Raw genomic sequence first — 19,555 nt, forward strand, 5'->3', positions numbered from 1 at the left:
CCACAGGAAAGAAAAAAAAACCCTGCTTATTAAGACACGATATAGCATTGATGCTAAAATGCTGATTTCAGAGTTATTAAAATGTGAAAAGAAGTCTAAAATTTTTTTAAATACTAAACTAGGTTTATTTTACAGTACTCTGGAAAACGTCACTCCCCCCCTCCCATACACAGATACACACACCAAGCCCAGCTGCGGCCAGCTCTGAAAGCAGCTGGTGAACAACTACAGTGACTGAAACCCAAACTTCCCCGTAACAGGTTCGGTGTTTATCTAGAAGTCACAGTTATGCCTTTCCAGGGGAAGTTCAATGATTGTTTTCTGTAGACTGTAACTACAAAAACTAGGACCAAGGAATACTTTTCTTTGGAGCATGAAGTCCCTGGAATTTCAGCAGGCACGGGAAGAGACCACAGAAGTCTCGTTCTCATGACATACGCGTGTCATTTAAAGCAGAGCAATGCAGAGTCCCGGGTTATTGGGATGCCCTGCTCTTTCGTGATGTCCCGTCCTGAGAAGCTCAGCTGCAGCTCAGGAACGGGGGGCTGCAGGAGAAAAGAGGCACGGACGGTGCAGAGACCATTAATCCTCGTCTCGCTTTAAACTGCAGCTGCCTCGGCTGGTATATGTGATGGTTCCTTTTCTGTGCCCAGCGGACCGGGCTAGCGGATGACCGGAGCTGGTGAAACACCGTTTCTGGGTGTGTCTGTGAGGGTGTCTGGGGAGGGACCTGCATGTGAACCCGGGCGCTGAGTGAAGAAGACGGCCCTGCCCGTGCAGGCGGGCACCGTCCAGTCCACGCGGGCCTGGGTGGAGCAAGAGGCAGGGTAAGGTGCAACTTACTCGCCGCTTGGAACAGAGGGAACTTCAACCTGATAAGCACATCTGCAAAAACCCCACTGCTAAATTACAATGAAAGAGAAAAGACTGGGTACAAAATAGACAGGGGGAGGTTAGGCACAGTATAGGAAATGGAGAAGCCAAAGAACCTATATGTACGACCCATGGACATGAACTAAGGGTAGGGGGTTGCAATGTGGGTGGGAGGGGGTGTGCAGGGCAGAGAGGAATAAAAAGGGGGAAATGGGACAATTGTAATAGCATAATCAATAACATACATTTAAAAGGAAAGACTGGAAGCCCTAACTCCAGTATCAGGAACAAGACAAGGATGCTTGTTCTTCCCACTTTGTTCAATATTGTACTGAGGTTCTGGCCAGGGCAATTAGGGTGCAAAGTGAAATAAGAGGTCTCCAGATCAGAAAGAAAGAAGAAAATCTACCTCTATTTGCCAACATGCTCTTTTATATTAAAAAAGGAAATTAACCCTAAGCAATCCATCAAAAAATTACTGAAATAAATGAGCTAGTAAGACCATTACAAGATATAAGACCCATACAGAAATGCCAACTGCATTTCTAGACATTGGCAATGAAAAAATGGAAAACTGAAATTAAGCAAAAAATTCCATTTACAGTAACATCAAAAATTAAAATACTTGGGAGTAAACTTAAAAGAAGTATTAAATTTATAGTCTGAAAACTACAAACATTATTCATAGAAGTTAAACATCTGAAGACTTTACTCCAAAACCGTTACCACTTTATCCTTTTCTCACAGGGTGCAAATGCCTTTCTTTACTTGACAGCTGTTGTTTGCAAAATTCACTTTTTTCAATTCAACTAATGTTAAACAATAGATATTTTCAATGAGCACAATTTTCTTCAAGAAGTGCACTTATATTTGACTCTAAAATGATACAGATCATGTTAATTTTGCGCTCTGTGTTCTTCCACATCAGCCATGATTTTTAAATCAAAATTTCTATGCAGAGATGTTCTTACTCCTTTGAAGATCCAATCCAGATAAGTGATTACTTGTGAATCATGCCAGCATCTGACTAAAAATTACTGACACTTCCTTCTTTTATTACTCACTAGCCTTGTGACAGGTAGCTCATCCAAACACATCATTTCCAAGAAAAAAAAACTGTATTCCATTTAAAGACACTTAAGTTTTTTTAAATATTTATTTTTTAAATTTAACACACAGTAAATTTCTTCTTTGGTTAATAGTTCTAGGTTTTGATAAACACAGTTATCTAACAACCACCATAATCATCAAGACACAGAAAAATTCCATTATCTTCCCCTTAAATTCCCTCGTGCTGCTCCTGGGTAGTCAGGCCCTCCCCCCTGCACTTTACCCCAAACCAGCTGCTGCTGTGTTTTCTTTTTAAATGGAAAATATTTTCTAGCTTTCTTGGAAACTTCCTCTTTGGGTTACTTAGAAGTGTGCTGTTTAATTTCCTAATATTTGAGTATTACCACATCTTTCTGTCACTGGTTCGTAATTTACTTTTATTAAAGACAGAACATTGTTTTACATTTGGCAGAGTTTCTGCTACAGCCCACAATATGGACGATCTTAGTGACTGTTTTTATTTATTTATTTATTTTTTTTTTAGAGAGGGAAGGGAGGGAGATAGAGAGAGAGAGAAACATCATTGTGCGGTTGCTGGGGGTTATGGCCTGCAACCCAGGAATGTACCCTGGCTGGGAATCGAACCTGGGACACTTTGGTTCCCAGCCCACGCTCAATCCACTGAGCTACGCCAGCCAGGGCTGTGACTGTTTAATGTGCATTTGGAACACAACGCCGTATTCTGCTGTTATTTGGGGGACTCGTCTATAAATGTCAATAAGGTCAAGTTGGTCGACAGTGTTCAGATCTTCTATGTCACCAGACAATTCACTGTCTGCCTGTCCCACCCATTACTGAGAGAAGGTTGAAGTTTGCATGCATGAATGTAGGTCTATTTCTCCTTCCAGTTCTGTCAGATCTCCCTTCATATATTTCGACGTTGTTTTTAGATGGACACACACTGAGGATCCCCATCTTTTCAAATGAATTGATCCTTCCAGAATCATGCAATGCCTCCTTTATCACTTTTTCCTTGTACTGAAGTCTACTCTGTCTAATATTAACAGAGACAATTCAGTTTTCTTTTGAGCAGCGTTTGAGGCCCTGCCCCCACCCTTGAGTAGCCTTCCTCATTATCAACATCACTCACCAGAACGGTGTTTTTTTTCCTTATCATTTACATTGACACATCATAATCACCCCAAGTTCATAGTTCAAAGTTCACTCTTGGTGCTGTACATTCTAATAGCAGCCACTTTCAACCTCGTTCATCTCAGGGCACACGTAAACTAACTATTAAAATTCTGCAGTACATGTCATATGTAGTTTTTTGCAGATCTGACAAAAATAGGTATAATTTTGCTTCGTTCACGTGAGACAGCTATTGTTGTATCGGCTGTTGTCATTTTTAATTTGACAATCTCAGGCAAAAAACATCAGCATTCCTGACTAAATAGTCAGGTGTTCCACACTTTAAAAATTCTTGTGGCACGTGAGTGTACCACGGCACACGGGCTGAAAATCACTGTTCTGTGGGTTTGGACAAATGTATAATGATATATATTCATCATTATGCAAATCCCCCCACAACCCACAACCCCTCAGCAACCACCAACCTTTCTACTGCCTCCATAGCTTTGCCTTTCCAAGATGTCACAGAGGCGTTAGTGTATATCCTTTTAGGCTGGCTTCCTTCACTCGGGAAGATGCATATAAATCTCCTCCATGTCTTTTCAGGGCTTAGCAGTTCACTTCTTTTTTAAAAGTAGATTTTATTGATTATGCTATTACAGTTATCTCATTTTTTCTCCCCTTTATCCCCATCCACCCTGTATCCCCCTTCCCTCCAGCATTCCTCCCCTTAGTTCATGTCCGTGGGTCATACATGTAAATCCTTTGGCTTCTCCACTTCTCATAGTATTCTTAATCTCCCCTGTCTGTTGTGTACCTACCAATTATGCTTCTTAATCCCTGTATCTTTTCTCCTATTCTTTCCAACACCCTCCCTGCTGATAACCTTCCCTGTGATCTCCATTTCTGTGATGTGTTCTTGTTATAGTTGTTTGCTTAGTTAGTTTTTGTGTTTTGTTTTTTTTAGGTTTAGTTGTTGATAGTTGTGAGTCTGTTGTCCCTTTACTGTTCCTAGTTTTGATCTTCTTTTACTTAGATAAGTCCCTTTAACATTTCATATAATAAGGACTCAGTGATGATGAACTCAGATCTAGGTTCTGATCTGGGAAGCACTTTATCTGCCCTTCCATTCTAAATCATAGTTTTGCTGGATAGAGTAATCTTGGATGTAGGTCCTTGCCTTTCATGACTTTGAACACTTCTTTCCAGCTCCTTCTTGCCTGTAAGGTTTCTTTTGAGAAATCAGCTGATAATCTCATGGGAATACCTTTGTAGGTAACTGTTTCCTTTTCTCTTGCTGCTCTTAAGATTCTCTCCTTATTTTTAATGTTGGGTAATTTAATTATGATGTATCTTGGTGTGCTCCTGTTTGGGTCCAACTTCTTTGGGACTCTCTGAGTTTCTTAGACTTGCATGTCTATTTTCTTTGCCAGATTGGGGAAGTTTTCCTTCATCATTTTTTCAAATAAGTTTTCAATTTCTTGCTCTTCCTCTTCTCCTTCTGGCACCCATATGATTTGGATGTTGGAACATTTAAAATTGTCCCAGAGGTTCCTAAGCCTCTCCTTATCTTTTTGATACTTGTTTCTTCATTCTGTTCCAGTTGAATGTTTATTACTTCCTTCTGTGCCAAATCGTTGATTTGAGTCCCAGTGTCCTTCCCTTTCCTGTTGATTCTTTGTATACTTTTCTTTATTTCACTTTGTATAGACTTCACTTCTTCCTTTATTTTGTGGCTGTACTGAACCATTTCTGTGAGCATCCTGATTACCAGTGCTTTGAACTCTGCATTGTTACATTGGCTTTCTCCTCATTGGTTAGTGCTTTTTCTGGAATTTTGATCTGTTCTTTCATTTGGGCCATATTTCTTTGTCTCAGCAGACCCATTACATTATAAGGGACAGAGCCTTGGGTATTGGCCAGAGCAGAGCAACCCACTTTGTCCTGTTATGATGCTGTATGGGGGGGGAGGGGTCAGAGAGGGAACAATGCTGCTTGCTTGGCTGTCGTCCCACTTTCAGTCACTTCCTTGGTACCCACAAGCGAATTGGGCCCTTCTGGCATTGATTACTGGGGGTGGGCTCGTGTACATTCTAGGACCCTGGGGGTCCCTCAAACAGACTCTCCTGTGAGACTGGCCGTTTCTCCCACTGCCACAACCCACACAGGTTTTTATGCCCAGAGGCTTTGAAACTTACTTTTTCTGGCCCTGGATCCCTGAGTTGTGTGGTCTGTCTCGCTCCGCAGTTATTCCTCCCAGTTTATCCGCACATGAAATGTGGGACTGCCTGCTCCACCAGCTGCAACCTTGTGTGCATCTTCTCTGCCCCAGCTGCCCACCTCCACCCCTCCTACCAGTCTGGATGAATGTTTCTTCTTTGATTCCTTGGTTGTCGGACTTCCATACAGTTCGATTTTCTGGCAGTTCTGGTTGTGTTTGTTTTTAAATTGGTTGTTATCCTTCTTTTGGTTAAAGCAAAGCATATCTACTTATGCCTCCAACTTGGCCAGTCACTCCTCAACAGTTCACTTCTTTTAAACTTTGAGTAACATTTCATTGCCTCGATGGACCACAGTTTATTCATCCATTTACCTACTGAAAGACATCTTGGTGACTTCTAAGTTTTAGCTATTCTGAATAAAGCTGCTATAAAGATCGTAGTGCATGTTTTTGTATGGACTTAAGTTTTCAACCTCTTTGGGTGAATACCAAGGAGTATGACCACTGAATCATATGGTTGGAGTATATTTAGTTTTATAAGAAACCGACAAACTGTCTTCTAAAGTGGGTGTTCATATTATATTCTTATGAGCAATGTACAAGTTACTCTTGCCAACATCCTTGTCAGCATTTGGTATTGTCAGTGTTCTGGATTTTGGCCATTCTAATAGGTGTGTTGTGTTAGCTCATTGTTGCTTCAGTTTATGTTTCCCTGTTGATATATGAGCTACTCTTTCACGTGCTTATTTACTATCTGTCTATCTTCTTTGGTGAGGTGTCTATTAAGGTCTCTGGCCCATTTTTCAGGTGAGTTCTTTGTTTTCGTATTGTTGAATTTTAAGGGTGTTTGGTATATTTTATTGTCAGATGTGTCTTCTACAAATATTTTCTCTCAGCCTGTGATTTGTCTTCTAATTCTCTTGATATTGTCTCTCACAGTGAAGAAGTTTTAAATTATAAGGGCAGTTTATCAATTTTTTTTTCATGAATTTGTATCTTTAAAAAAAGCATCAAAAACACCCAAGGACATCTAGGTTTTCTTTTGTGTTGTCTTCCAAGAGCTTTATAGATTTGTACTTTACATTTAAGTCTCTTACCTATTTTGAGCTAATTTAGGTGAAGAGTGTAACGTCTGTGTCGAAACTCATTTTTTTTTGCATGTGGATGCCCAGTTGTTCGAGTACCATTTGTTGAAGACCCTATCTTTGTTCCATTGTATTGTCTGATCATTTGTGAATGTTCAGGTGGTTGTACTTATATGGGTCTACTTCTGGGCTCACTATTCTATTCCATTGATCTATTCGTCTATTCGTTCACCAATATTACACAACGTTGATTATCGTAGCTTCAAAGTCTTGAAGTCAGGTAGTGTCACTGCTTCACTTTGTTCTTCTCCTTTGTATTGTGTTGGCTATTCTGCGTCTTTTGTCTCTCTAAAAGTACTTTAGAATCAATTTGTTGACATCCATAAAATAACTTGCTGGGATCTTTGACTGTGATTGCGTTAAATTAATAGATAAGTTGGGAAGAAAAAGTGACATCTTGCCAATATTAAATTTTACATCCATGAACATAGAATATCTCTCCATTTATTTAGTTATTCTTTGATTTCATTCACCAGTTTTGTAGTTTTCCTCATATGTATCTTGCGCATGGTTTGTTAGATTTATACCTAAGTATTTCATTTGGGGGGGTACTAATGTGCATGGTAAATGGTGTTGTGTTTTGAATTTCAAAGTCCACTTGTTCATTGTTATGTTCATTGTTAATTGCTACATAGGAAAGCAATTGACTTTTCTGCATCTTAACCTTGAATCCGCAACCTTGCTATAATCACTTATTAATTCCAGAGTTTTCCTGGTCAATTCTTTCAAATTTTCTACATACATGATCATGCATCTGTGAACAAAGACAGTTTTATGTCTTCCTTCCCAATCTGTAAACTTTTATTCCCTTTTCTTACCTTATTGCATTGGAAAGAATATCCAATGTGATGTTACAAGAGTGGTGAGAGGAAACATCCTTGCTTTGTACCTGATCTTAGTAGGAGAGCTTCTAGTTTCTCACTAGTAACTATGATGTTAGCTGGAAGTTTTTTGTAGATAGTCTTTATCAAGTTGAGAAGGTTCTCTTCTAATCTTAGTTTACTGAGTTTTAATCAGGAATGGGTGATGTCTTGTCAAATGCTTTTTCTGTATCTATACATATGATCATGTAATTTTTCCTTTTTAATCTGTTGATATATGAATTGCATTGATTTTCAAATGTTGAACTAGCCTTGCATATTTGGGATAAATTCCACTTGGTTGCAGTGTACAATTCTTTCTATACACTATTGGATTTGATCTGCTGATATTTTGTTGAAGATTTTTATATCCATGTGCATATATCCTTTTATATGTAATCTATAATTCTATAAGTAGGCTTCTCATAGCACATAAGTTGGTCTTATATCTATCTATTTGAATCTGTGTCTTTTAATACATTTGTTTAGACCACACATGTTTAATATATTATTGATATGGTTGGAATTACAGCCATTGTTTCATTATTCTTTCTATTGTTTCTTGTTTTTTTCTTATCCTGGGTTTTTTTTTTTTTTTGCTCAGTTTCCTGCTGTCCTTTGGATTATATAATTCCATTATAATTTATTTATGCACTTTTTGCTCTATCTCTTGGTATTTTTTCAGTGGTTGTTCTAGGGCTTAGGAAATACATACCTGACTTTTGAGCCTAGTAAGGATTATTTGATCATTCCAAGTCCTTTTAGCCTTCCCTCTTTATGTTATTACTATCATTTGTATTACATCTACATAAAGTGAATACCCCCACTGATAATGTTATAATTTTTGCTTCTAGTAGTCATATATATTTGAAAAACTTCAGAGACAAAAATCGTCTATTATATTCACACAGGTATTTATCATTTTTGTTACTCTTATTTAATCCTGATGTTCTAAGTTTCCCTGGTATCATTTAGACATTTTTAGACATTTATTTATTATAGTTTTCTTTTATCTAAGGATGTTATTTTACCTTAACTCTTAAAGAATATTTCATTCAATATAGAATTCTGAATCGACAATTCTTTTCTTTGAGCCCTTCAAAGATGTTGTTTTACCGTCTTCTAGCCTCCATTTTTTTCTGGCTAAAAAATTCCAGATATTGAAATAGTTGCTTCTGAGATTTTTTTTTAAGTCTTCAGCTTTTTCATTAATAATGTGTGTGGGTATGTCTTTGAGGCTATACTGGTTGTAATCTGCTGAGTCCCTGAATCTGTAAATTTGTAGTTTTCACCTAATTTGGGAAGTTTTTGGTTGTTATATTTTCAAGCCCCTTTTCTTTACCAGTGTCTTCCTCCTTTCCCCTTCTCCTTTCTCCAATTCCCACAGATCCCTGTGGTTTTACTCTCTTTTTCCTCCAATGTTTTTTCTCTCTGTTCTTCAGACTGAATAATTTCTATTGACTTGCCTTTAGGTTCACTGACTCTTTGCTGTGCCATCTGTATTCTAGTGAGCCCATCTACTGAGTTATTTTGTAAAACTTCAAATGCCATACTTTTTAGTTCCAAATGTCCACTTAGATCTTTTTTAATAGCATACATTTTTCTTCCAAGAATCTCTACTTTTTCATTTGTTTCAGGAGTGTTCATCTTTATCATTCAAGTCAGTCATTCACGTTTTGTCTTCCCTCCCCAGTCTGCCTGTTACTGTTTATTTTTCAGAGTGCTCCAGTAGTTGCTTTTAGTGCTCTGTTCAGAGTTTGAAGTTTTAATCAGTGGACAAAGGGGCTGCAGTGAACTTCCTCCATGTTGGCCTAATTACGACACTCTTAAACAGAACAACTAGGAGGATGCCCACTAGGTGAAATGTCAGCCAGGGGGCACCACTCTGCCTATAAGCCCACCAGAGCTTTCTCAGAACTTTTGCCAACCAGTTGTTAGGGGAAACCAGCTTCCAATACTGCTGCTGAATGGAATAAAAAGACCACATTAACACATTGTAAACTTTTAAAAACCCATAATGAAATAAATGCGCCTCGGTAGAAATGCAGAAAAACATGAGAAATGCAGAAAAACATGAGAATTTTCTACCATTCTTAGAAAATTAAGCCAAAAGTAAAGGAAAAAGTGAAGGAAAAGTGCTTTTTTATCAACCAAAAGAGGAAAAAAAGTAAATGTAATTATGCAGGTAGAGAATGGGAGAAGCAACAGGGCTGAATAGGTCCCTGACTTCTTTCGGCTTTAGTTCTTTCTTTTTTTTTTTTGCAGATGGACAGCACAAGCTTAACAGGCATCGGTGGTCTCAACTGGCTTTCAAAACCCGTAAATCTCTACCTTCATACAAAATAACAGGAAACTGGATTCTTTTACAGAACCTATTTCAAAAGAAAGTAACTAATGTCAAGAAAATAAAGTGAGATTGCGTTTCTTGACAGGAGTGACAATCTTTCTGAAGTGATGATCAAGCCTTAATTTATTCACCATAAATTACGGTTACTGGGTTCATAACCCACACACATTATGTGATGGGTACAATTCACTATAGTATAGATGTTATATAGATATGTTTGTAGTTAAAAAAAAAACCCCTACTGTTTGTAATAGAAGCTCAATTATTGACCCCTGACCTCCATAGACTAGGTGTTTCCCACACCTGGCCCCAGGTGCTCTACCTCACAAGGGCCCTCCCCAGTACCCCAGCTTCCCTGGGGGAGCTCCAGACAGGACAGTAGGTTGGAAAGCCTTGGGCTCTTCTGCCAGGTCAGTCGGTAACAATTTTGCTGCAGGTGGGAAGCAGGGAAGAAGACACACTCCTAATAGTAACAGATAATAACCAAGCATTAGCCAAATTATAATTCCTTAATTTACCATGAGTTAATTCACAGAGCATTTCTTGAGCACTTACAATTTGCCAGGCTTGGCAATTTACAGAGAAGAAGATCCCAGCCCTCAGAGGAGGACAGCCCACTGGGCCACCAGCATGCAGACGGCGAGGAGGCTATCACTACGATGCACTGAGTCGGATCCTCTTCAGAACCCACTGTGCGGGCCCGCTGCCAGTCACCTTTCCTGTGTGCCTGAAGCTACTGACCTGCAGATTTCTTATGTTCATCTGTTCCGGGCAATGCCTCTCCCAGGCCCCACCATCACCTTGCTCAACAGACTAGTCAGAATGTGTTAGTTCAAGTTCAGACTCGTAACATCCAGGTGTGTCATCTCGACCACGTCACTCAGTCACTTAGTTCCTCTGGGCATTAGTTTCTAACTTACAAACCAAGAGAGATGGACTAAACGCAGTCTCCAAGGTTTAACACGTCCTCTTCCTTCCGACTGTAATGTCTCTCTTATCCAATCCAGCATCCTCCTACCACCCTAGCGCCACAGCGGAAGGTCATTCTGCCCCGCCCCTCCCGGCCAGTCGGCCTCACTTCCAGCATCGCACTGTGCCTATGCCACTGGGCACGGAGTGTGAAGGACATGAAGTCAGGCAGACCTGGCCCGTCATTTGCTCTGTCGTTCTAAGTTGTTTATCTTGTGAGCCTTCATTTTTTCACCTGTGAAATGGGAGATCTTGCCTCCCTTCTCCCCTGCCCTCATCATCTTGCCCCCATAATTCGTCATTCCCTCTTCCTTTATCATGTTTCAGCCAGTTGAATCTTCCTTGTTTTCTAAAAAGATTCTGTTTACTTATTTTTAGAGAGAGGGAAGGGAGGGAGAAAGAGAGGAAGAGCAACATCAATTGGTTGCCTCTTGCATGCACCCTGTCCAGGGACCGAACCCACAGCCCAGGCATGTGCCCTGACAGGAACCGAACCAGCGACCTTTCGCTTTGTGAGCCGATGCCCAACCGAGCTACACCAGTCAGGCTCCTTGCGTAGTTTTTTTAACATGCTCTTTCTTCCTGTTTAGAAACCCCAGGTGACTCACAGCTGTACCAATTGTAAACTCTCAGTCTCGGCTTGGTTTACTAATCTAACCCCATCCCAACAATACTCAGTATTTCCTCCTGCTCCCGGACAAGAACCCTCCTCTTCAGTCCTGCTAGTTTCTCCGCTGAGGGTCACGTCTGTTCCCTCACCTTCCCCATTTTGTCCAGGCCCATTCCGCCCACCCTTGGGTCCCACCTCCTCCATGAGGTATGCCTGCCTGTTTTGACCAGTTTTATATCTTCCTTACATTCTTACTTTCTTCTCTCCTACTTTCCAGCTGCTTATACCAGTCTCAGAAGTTGAACGGCTGGTCTCCATCCAAACGGTACCTGTCGGCCAGCAGAGGCAGAGAAACAACGGGATATCGGTGATGCCAACCTGGTGACCAAAGCCTTTGACATTCCAGCCTGTCAGGGGTGCCTCCAATTTGCCTTTTACATTCCAGGAAAGACACCAGAGAGTGATAGGCCACACCTACCTGCACCTGAGACCAGTTATACCCAATGTGTTCCCTCTAAGCTTTGTCAAGCCACAGCCTTGGAACAACCACATGAAAGCTTAAAGGTTGAAATCATGAATTTAGCTGGAAGAGCATTATTGCAATTGAATAAGATTTCCACTAGATTAGGACCTCCCCTGAGAGCAAGGATCATGCCTTATTCAAAGCAGGATCTCCAATACCCCTGACCCCCACCCCCAAACACACAGAGGGTCTAGTGAGCTCTGACACTCAGGGTTATGTGAATGAATGAATGAATGATTGATTGGCAGACTGGGGACTGTTAGATGGTGTTAAAAGGAGAGTGTTAAAACCATTCCTCTGGTAGATAAAAATCAAGGCAGAGCCATCCTTGTTTTGGATACACAGGAACAATTCTATCTGAAGGACACGAAGTAGGTTCCCAAGCAAATGATATTTTGCTCCCTTTGATGTGACAGAGATAGTGGGAAAGGTCAGGCCTCTGTCTGGCTAACTCTGCAGATACTGGCCATTTCTCCACCTCTCCTGGTACTTTCACATCCTCCAGAACCAACCTGAAATGGACCCAGGGAGGGAAACCCCCACGCGTCACAGCATCTTTCTGGCCGACCCTCCCTGCTGTCTCCCTTCCCCGCCTTCTCTCCGACAACGGCCCCACTGCCTGTTTGTTCTTCTTATGCCTGCCTGCCTCAAGCCTATTCCTAACGGAGTGTAACTGGCTCCGGCTCAATTCCAAACAAGAGGAAAGTGACGGTAACAGGAGGTGGCGAAGATTAAACACTGAGGGCACAGTCTAAGGACACTGGTTCCCAGGCTTCTTTCGTCCACAGACCGACTCCAACGACACGAGACTCCAGGGATGACTCCTTACACCCCAGTCCACAGCGCACATCAAATCGGCGGTGCTGCCGTGGACGGAGCGCCGACAGACCTACCGTCTAACATCCCCTGTGCTCCTTAACAAATATTCGTCAGTTCTTGCTGGAGACAAAAGTGCAGACCAGCGCTACACAGAATGACACGATCCGTTCTCATCCTTCGCCCAGGAAGAGGACGGTCAGAGGACGGACGACAGGGTCAATTTCAAAATGCGGGTGGTTTCCGTGCACCTTTTCCTGTAGAATTTATATCCACCCCACTTCCAGAAGGAGGACTTAAGGAAGTCAAAATACATTTACTCTCAAAAGCCACCAGGAGCCACAATTTGCAGACAGGCAATACATACACACTGAATTTCTCTGGTCTTATCGTTAATCCACCCTTAAGTAAACCAAGAGCCAGGCAGGTGCATATATGGGTTTCCATTCCATATTAATAACAAAACCAGTATGGCTATTATTCGCGCTGTCATCTGCAAACAGAGGCTCGGGGGGATTAAGTACTTGCTCAAGGTATCAGCACTGGCAAGTAGCAGAGCAGAGATTTGAACTCAGGGCTTTCTGACTCCAACCCTTTGCATTTAAGCATTCAAATATACCGGGCCACGGCCCTGTCCCTGAAACTATGAATAAAAGTGTTTCCCACTGGATATCTGTGTACAGAGAATGTACCCTTACATCATGCACAAAAGTTAATTCAAAATGGATCTGATATAAATATGAGAGAAAACTATGAAAACTTTTGGGAAAAAGCATAGGAGTAAATAAATCCTCATGACCTTGGGTTAGACAATGGTTTCTTAAGATCTCACATTAAAAATTTACACAAGAATTCTGGTTGGCGTGGCTCAGTGGATTCAGCGTGGGCTACGAACCAAAGCATCACAGGTTCAATTCCCAGTCAGGGCACATGCCTGGGTTGCAGGCCACGGCCCCCAGAGACCACACATTGATGTTTCTCTCTCTCTTTTTCTCTCTCTCTCTCCCTCCCTTCCCTCTCTAAAAATAAATAAATAAAATCTTTAAAAAATAAAAAAATAAAAGTTTACACAAGAAATAAAAGAAAAAGGATAAACTGGACATCGAAATTAAAAACATTTGTTCTGCAGGCCTGGCCAGTGTGGTTGGAGTGTGGTCCCACAAACACAAAGGGTCCCGGGTTTGATTCTTTGTCAGGGCACACGACTAGGTTGCAGGTTTGGTCCGTAGGAGAGGAAGCCGGTCGGTGTTTCTCTCTTACGTGGGTGTTTCTCTCTCACGTGGGTGTTTCTTTCCCTCTCTCTCCCTCCCTTCTCTCTCTTTAAGGTCAACAGGCAAGTCCTTGGGCGAGAATTGAAAACAAAATAAAGCATTTGTGCTGCAGGTGAAAGACAATCTATAGAATGAGAAAAAAAATATGCAAATCATGTTTGGTAAGAAACTGCTATCCAGAATAAAGGTCTCTTACAATCCCACAAGGGAAAAATAAACTCGATTAACAAATGGGTAAAGGATGTAAACAGACATTTCTCCGAAGAAGATATACGAATGGCTAATAAGCACATGAAAAGATGGTCAATGTCATCAGTCGTTAGGGAAATATAAATCAAAACCACGTTGACTCACTAGGATGGATATAATAAAAAAGACAGACAATAACAACTGTTGGTGAGAATGCGGAGAAATGGGAATCTTCTTCATAACTGATAAAAATGTAAATAGTGCAGCCACTTGGGAAAACAGTCTGTAAGTTCTCCAAGAAAATGGAGCAACTCAAATGTCCATCAGTGGATGAATGGATAAACAAAATCTTATCTCCACACAATGGAGCATTGTTTGTTAGTAAATAGGGATGAAGTACTGACACGGGCTCCAATAGGGATGAACCCAAGCCACATTCCAGGTAAAAGAAGCCAGTCACAAAAGACCAGGTAACGTATGATTCAATTTATTCAAAATGTCTAGAATAAGCAAATTTATATAGACAGGTTAGCGGTTGCCAAGGGCAAGAGGGGGTGGGTGGCAGAGATTGCTAATGGGTACTGAGTTCTTTTGGGGATAAAGCAAGTGTTTTAAGATGGATTATGGCAATGGCTGCACTCTTAAAACACACTAAAAATCATACTAACGAGCATACTTTAAATGGGTGAAAAGTATGACAGGTGAATCATGATCTCAATAAAGATGTTGAAAAAACAAACAAAAAAGGTTGACCAGTGTTTGTGAGACCATGCGATGCTTGCTCGGTATGACTCACGTTTCTGGTAGCCTCCTGGCATTGCCCGCAGCACAAACACGCGCACCTGGTGGGGGCCTGGGGGGTGAGCAAAATTAGAGCACCTCTTCCGATAGCCATCTGGTCCGCATGATGCAAGCGACTGCTATTTTTGGAATGCAGCGCAGCACTGGGTGTCCGCCCTAACCTGCTGGAAGGGCCCGAGAAGCCGGCTGCTGCCTGGAGCTGCTGGCAGCAGCTCTTGCATCCGCTGAGTGGGCAGCAAAGGGACCTAAACTGCACAGTAGAATGCTCACAGCTGGCTCAGAGAGCTTCCTTGTGACAAAACACGCACAGCACTGGGCAAAGTCCTCCTCACTCCTGAACTCCTCCCACCTCCCACTCCCAAGTAAAGTCTGCTATTCTAGGTCAACATACTTTAAATGTAGGTGCCTTATGAATCAGTGAGAATTATGTCATGATCCAGAGGAAGGACTTTTTACGAGTATTATGTAAGGGAGCATTGGCTCTGGAGCCACTTCCTAACCGTGTGACCTGGGGCCAGTTCCTCTACCTTTCTGCATCTCAGTGTCTCCATCCGGAAAATGGGAACAGTCAAGGCAATTGCTTCCTAAAACTGCAGTGACGACGGAATGAACTGACCCACGTAAAACGTTTAGAATAGTGCGCGGAATATTGTCAACGTTAAGTTTTTTTGCTGTTCTTACACATAGTGGCAGGTAAACCCCATCTTCTCATGGAGGAAGACACTAAGCTCCGCAGTGGTCAAGTGACCGCAGTGGGCAGTGACACAGGGGGCAGTGACACAGGGGGCAGTGACACAGGGGACACAGACTTTAGGTCTGACTCCTCTCCTAGTGTCCTTGCTACGACAGCGCATTCGTGCAAACCATGCACATGTCCTAGCCCTTGACTAAGTTTTAGGGCTTGAAAGACACAAATTACACACACACGGTGCCTGGCCCCTGTGTCTCACATGACACGGGTGTTTGTGGAACATCTAATCCACTCCCTTTCCACTGCAGGTTTAATCTTCTAATATCTGAAGAGGGGATTTGACACTAAACCCCAGAATGTCCAATGTTCAGCTGCTCAGAAGGCAGGGGGGCTCGGGGCTGTTGAAGAAAATGCACGTAAGCAGGTTTCCCCCCCATTTTTCCTCGGAAGGAACACAGGGTACCTGAGCATGCGCAGTATATTAGGGCAAAGAGACTTTTCCTCCTTTCTCTTTCTGTATTTTAGTGGTAGTTTCATGCAAGAAATAGAGATGTTATTCTCAAGGCTTGATGTTGTCAACTTTTAATACCTGATACCTATTAGTTTAATGTAAGAGGCAAAAGAAGTTCACAAAAATAACTACGTTATTTGGTAAAATACCAAAAAATGCAGCCAAGGTAAGCTGTAAGCTTCTGAATGATCTTATCTCCCCCTCTACCCCCACCCCACACGCAGTCACTGCACAGTGTCTAGACCAGCCTGTGAGGCCCTAAAACATCAGGCGCCCCGCCCCACCTCCTGCCGGCCCCTGGTTTGTTACAGGCTCACTCCTCCCCGCTCTCCAGTCGTGCGGGTCTGCCCTTCTTTCACTTCCTCAAACTCCCAGGTCTCTCTCTGTCTTACTGTAAGGCCTGCACACTGACGTTCCAGTACCTAGAAAGGTCTTCCTCACAGCCTCCAGCTGCACCTCTGCCTTGGCCTCACCACCTAGTTTCAATTTATCTTTCGAGATCTCTTAAATCTTTTCCTCAAAAAAGCTTTCCCCAATGACCGGGACTAGCCTCTCCTCTTCCCCTCTGCCCCAATCTCGCACACACTTGGAACACGCATCTGACCACTTTCTCCATGAATGTCTGTCTCCTCCAGCCCCTTGACTGGCAGCTCGAGGAAAGCAGGGCTGTGTCTGTCTCCTCCGATGTCGCTCACCCTGTGCCCAGCTCAGAGTGGGTGGCGAAGGAAGTGAGCCACGCTCACCAAGGGTTCAAACTGGCTGCTAAACGGACTTCCTAGCTTTCCCACTCAAATGCGACATGGCATTCCCTATCAGGCTGGGGTGCATGATAGGAATGCACAAATTACACGGAGCATTATGTTCCCCCTTTGGGGGAAAACTCAGAAAGAACAAAAACTCGGACTCGGGATTACGTGTAAAATGCATCAGTTCTCCCTAGGCTATTATTCTTCTTCCTTTCCAAAGTCAATGCATCTCCTAATGTGGTTGAATGTGTTGAACCATAATTCTAAGTATATGCAGGAAAAGTGCTGTGATGGGTGTCTGTAAGCAGTGTGCCTGCAGTGAGGCAGCCCTGGGGGGCCAAGGGGACAAGCTGCATGGCGTGAGGACAGTGACCTCTTCCTTTGGGCTTCCGCCCTGGCATTACTCACAGAATGAACTTCTCTTACTCGGAGAAGGAAAAAAGTAGACTCGGAACAGATGGCACAGGCATCACACGAAAAAGATTCCAAAAGGTCCTTCTAGAGAAATTGTGCTCTATTAAAGGATAACACAAAAAACAGTCAGGAAAAAAAATAAGGGGCTTTCCATGCTCAGAAGGTAGGGACTGTACCAAGAGACTAAACTTTCTACATGGAGAGAAGACTTAGAAAAGAGAGACAAAAACCAAAAAAAGGAAGGGGTGCGGGAGATGGAGAAAAAGGAAGAGGAAGGACTGTTGAGGATGAAAGGAAAAAGTTACAAAGCACATGCGATGGAAGGGGGCGATTGAACAGCTATTAAATTGTACTCAGCGGTAGAAGATCCATACATCTCGGAGTTCAAAGACCTGTCAAAAGGAAAAATGAGCCGACCTCTAGGTTAGGAGAGTGCCAGCCCCGGACGTCCACTGAAGCCCTGCCATGAATCACCCATATCTAATGCAATCGCTTGGCATCAGTGAAGGTCCCTGGAGAAAAGGCCTGCCTGGTCTTCCCAACACCGCTCCTCACTCGGTCCCCACTAATGATCACAGGAAAAATAAACGGAGCTCACTTCTAACCACACAACGCACAACGCACAGGAAAGAGATGCTGGGTACAACCAGCAGGTGCACTTGGCTGTGCTGTGTAACCTCATCAAATTCACTACACCAACTATTCCTCCCAGACACATCCGTCCCCAACACACCCCAGAGCATCGCCACACCACGACCCTGAAAAACTGTCCTACCAGAAAGGGTGGGAAAATATACCTCCCTGATTCTAAGAGATACTGGGAATATTTCTAAACGCAGACATTGCTATTAGAATGAAAAATGCCTAGCTCATTTCCCATAATAAAAAGTTTAATTCCAAAAAAGTGCCTAACATAGTTTCCAGCTTACAGAGGCTTTTTATTAAATGCTGCTTGCAAAAATGAAAAACAAAATGCTAGTTCTGAATCATTTTCACAGCTGAACAGTCCTGACCTCAAGATATGAAGGAACTACTTCCACAAATTGGAAAGGAGTGGGCTACTATTTTTAAGCCATTCTGTTCTGCAGGGCAAGAAAACAGCTGATAAGATTTGCATTGATTTGGTGGTACTTTCTGAGTCTGTAAAACAAAAAGAAATGCTCAGCGATAAAACCAACAACCTTGCGCAAGCCGTGGAGCTCTGAAACTGTTGAGATGGAACTGTGACAACTAGGTCTGAAGGTGACAAGGGAAAGCGTTTGCGCTGGGGACTTTGAAAAAGGCCCTTTCCCCTCTGGAATTCCAGGTTACTATGGTATGGCCAGGCAAGATCAGCGCCTCCCTCCCGGTGACACCGAGGGCATCGTGCTTTTCAAGTCACGACAGATCTCAGGATTTCGTAGGTTTCCTTGAAGTGAAAGGGTAGCTATTGCCCTCACCCAGTCCCAACAGGGGAGTGTATCAGAACAGCACGGGGGACACTGTCCTGTGAGTGAAGTGCTTTGAAGAAATATTCCCGGTCCGCACAGGTCTCTATGGTTCTAGGAGGGGTTGTGACCCCGACCCCCAAGAGGCGCGTCCCCACGTCGCCCTCCAGCTGCTCAGACAAAGGACCGAGCCCCTGGCGCGCCCCCCACTCACCGCTCAGATAGTTGGTCCACTTGTACAGCACCCCCTCCATGGCGCCCGTGGCCCCTCCGCCTCTGCCGCGCTGGGGCCACTGTCCCTCGATCGCCAGCCCCCTCACTGCTCCAGACCCCAGGAGGCGACAAGCACCGGCGGCAGGGCCATCTCCCGGGGCTGCCGAGCCGCCCACTCCCGGCGCCCGAGTCTGGTGCGGGGACGCCTGGCCAGTCTCACATTGTCAGCCCGGGGGCGGGGTCACTGCAGCGGCCTCCGCAGGTTAGCACACGACAGGGGCTGGCGTGCTTCGGCCAGGAGATTAAGATGCTGGGTGGGCAGGAGGGGCGACTGAAGCCTTCAAAGTGCCGCAACACGGGCAGCGGGTCGCTGGCGGCGCCACCGCGCGCTACCTGAGTCCTCGACCTGCCGGGGCCCACAGCCCACTTGCGCATGCCCAGTACACCGTTTGCGTGAGTCCGTTCCTGAAATCCACTCCGGAGTTTGGCTGCTACAACGAGGGCGGGGCTGAAGGAGCCAAGAGGCCCGCAGGGAAATTGAGTCCTGGTGGGCTGGCTTGCAAGAAATCTTTGGGTGAAAATGGAGGAGGGAAGCTGGTGGGACAAGTGTGGGACTTGCTCCTGACTGTTAATGGTGCCATAGATGGGTCGGGTCCTACCCTCCCCCCTGCTGTTTGGGGGTTAACATGGCCCCTTAGGGAGGCCCCTGGATTCTAGTTACCAGGAGATTTCAAGGCTGCCCAATTG

At 43.5% G+C, this 19,555-nt stretch overlaps 1 protein-coding gene across 1 annotated transcript in view; it reads right to left on the bottom strand.

Moving 5' to 3' along the window:
• The window catches only part of PLEKHA8 (pleckstrin homology domain containing A8), a 53,142-nt gene extending 33,906 nt beyond the window's left edge, over nt 1-19,236 (bottom strand). The window contains exon 1 of the mRNA XM_045827925.1: nt 18,810-19,236. Coding sequence (XP_045683881.1) covers nt 18,810-18,849 — 40 coding nt within the window. The 5' untranslated portion in view covers nt 18,850-19,236. The remainder of the gene's footprint in view (nt 1-18,809) is intronic.
• Between the last annotated feature and the right edge of the window lie 319 nt (nt 19,237-19,555).

The sequence above is a fragment of the Phyllostomus hastatus genome, unplaced genomic scaffold (assembly GCF_019186645.2).
Source record: "Phyllostomus hastatus isolate PE091 unplaced genomic scaffold, TTU_PhHast_1.1 phas_scaffold_78, whole genome shotgun sequence".
Classification (NCBI taxonomy): Eukaryota; Metazoa; Chordata; class Mammalia; order Chiroptera; family Phyllostomidae; genus Phyllostomus; species Phyllostomus hastatus.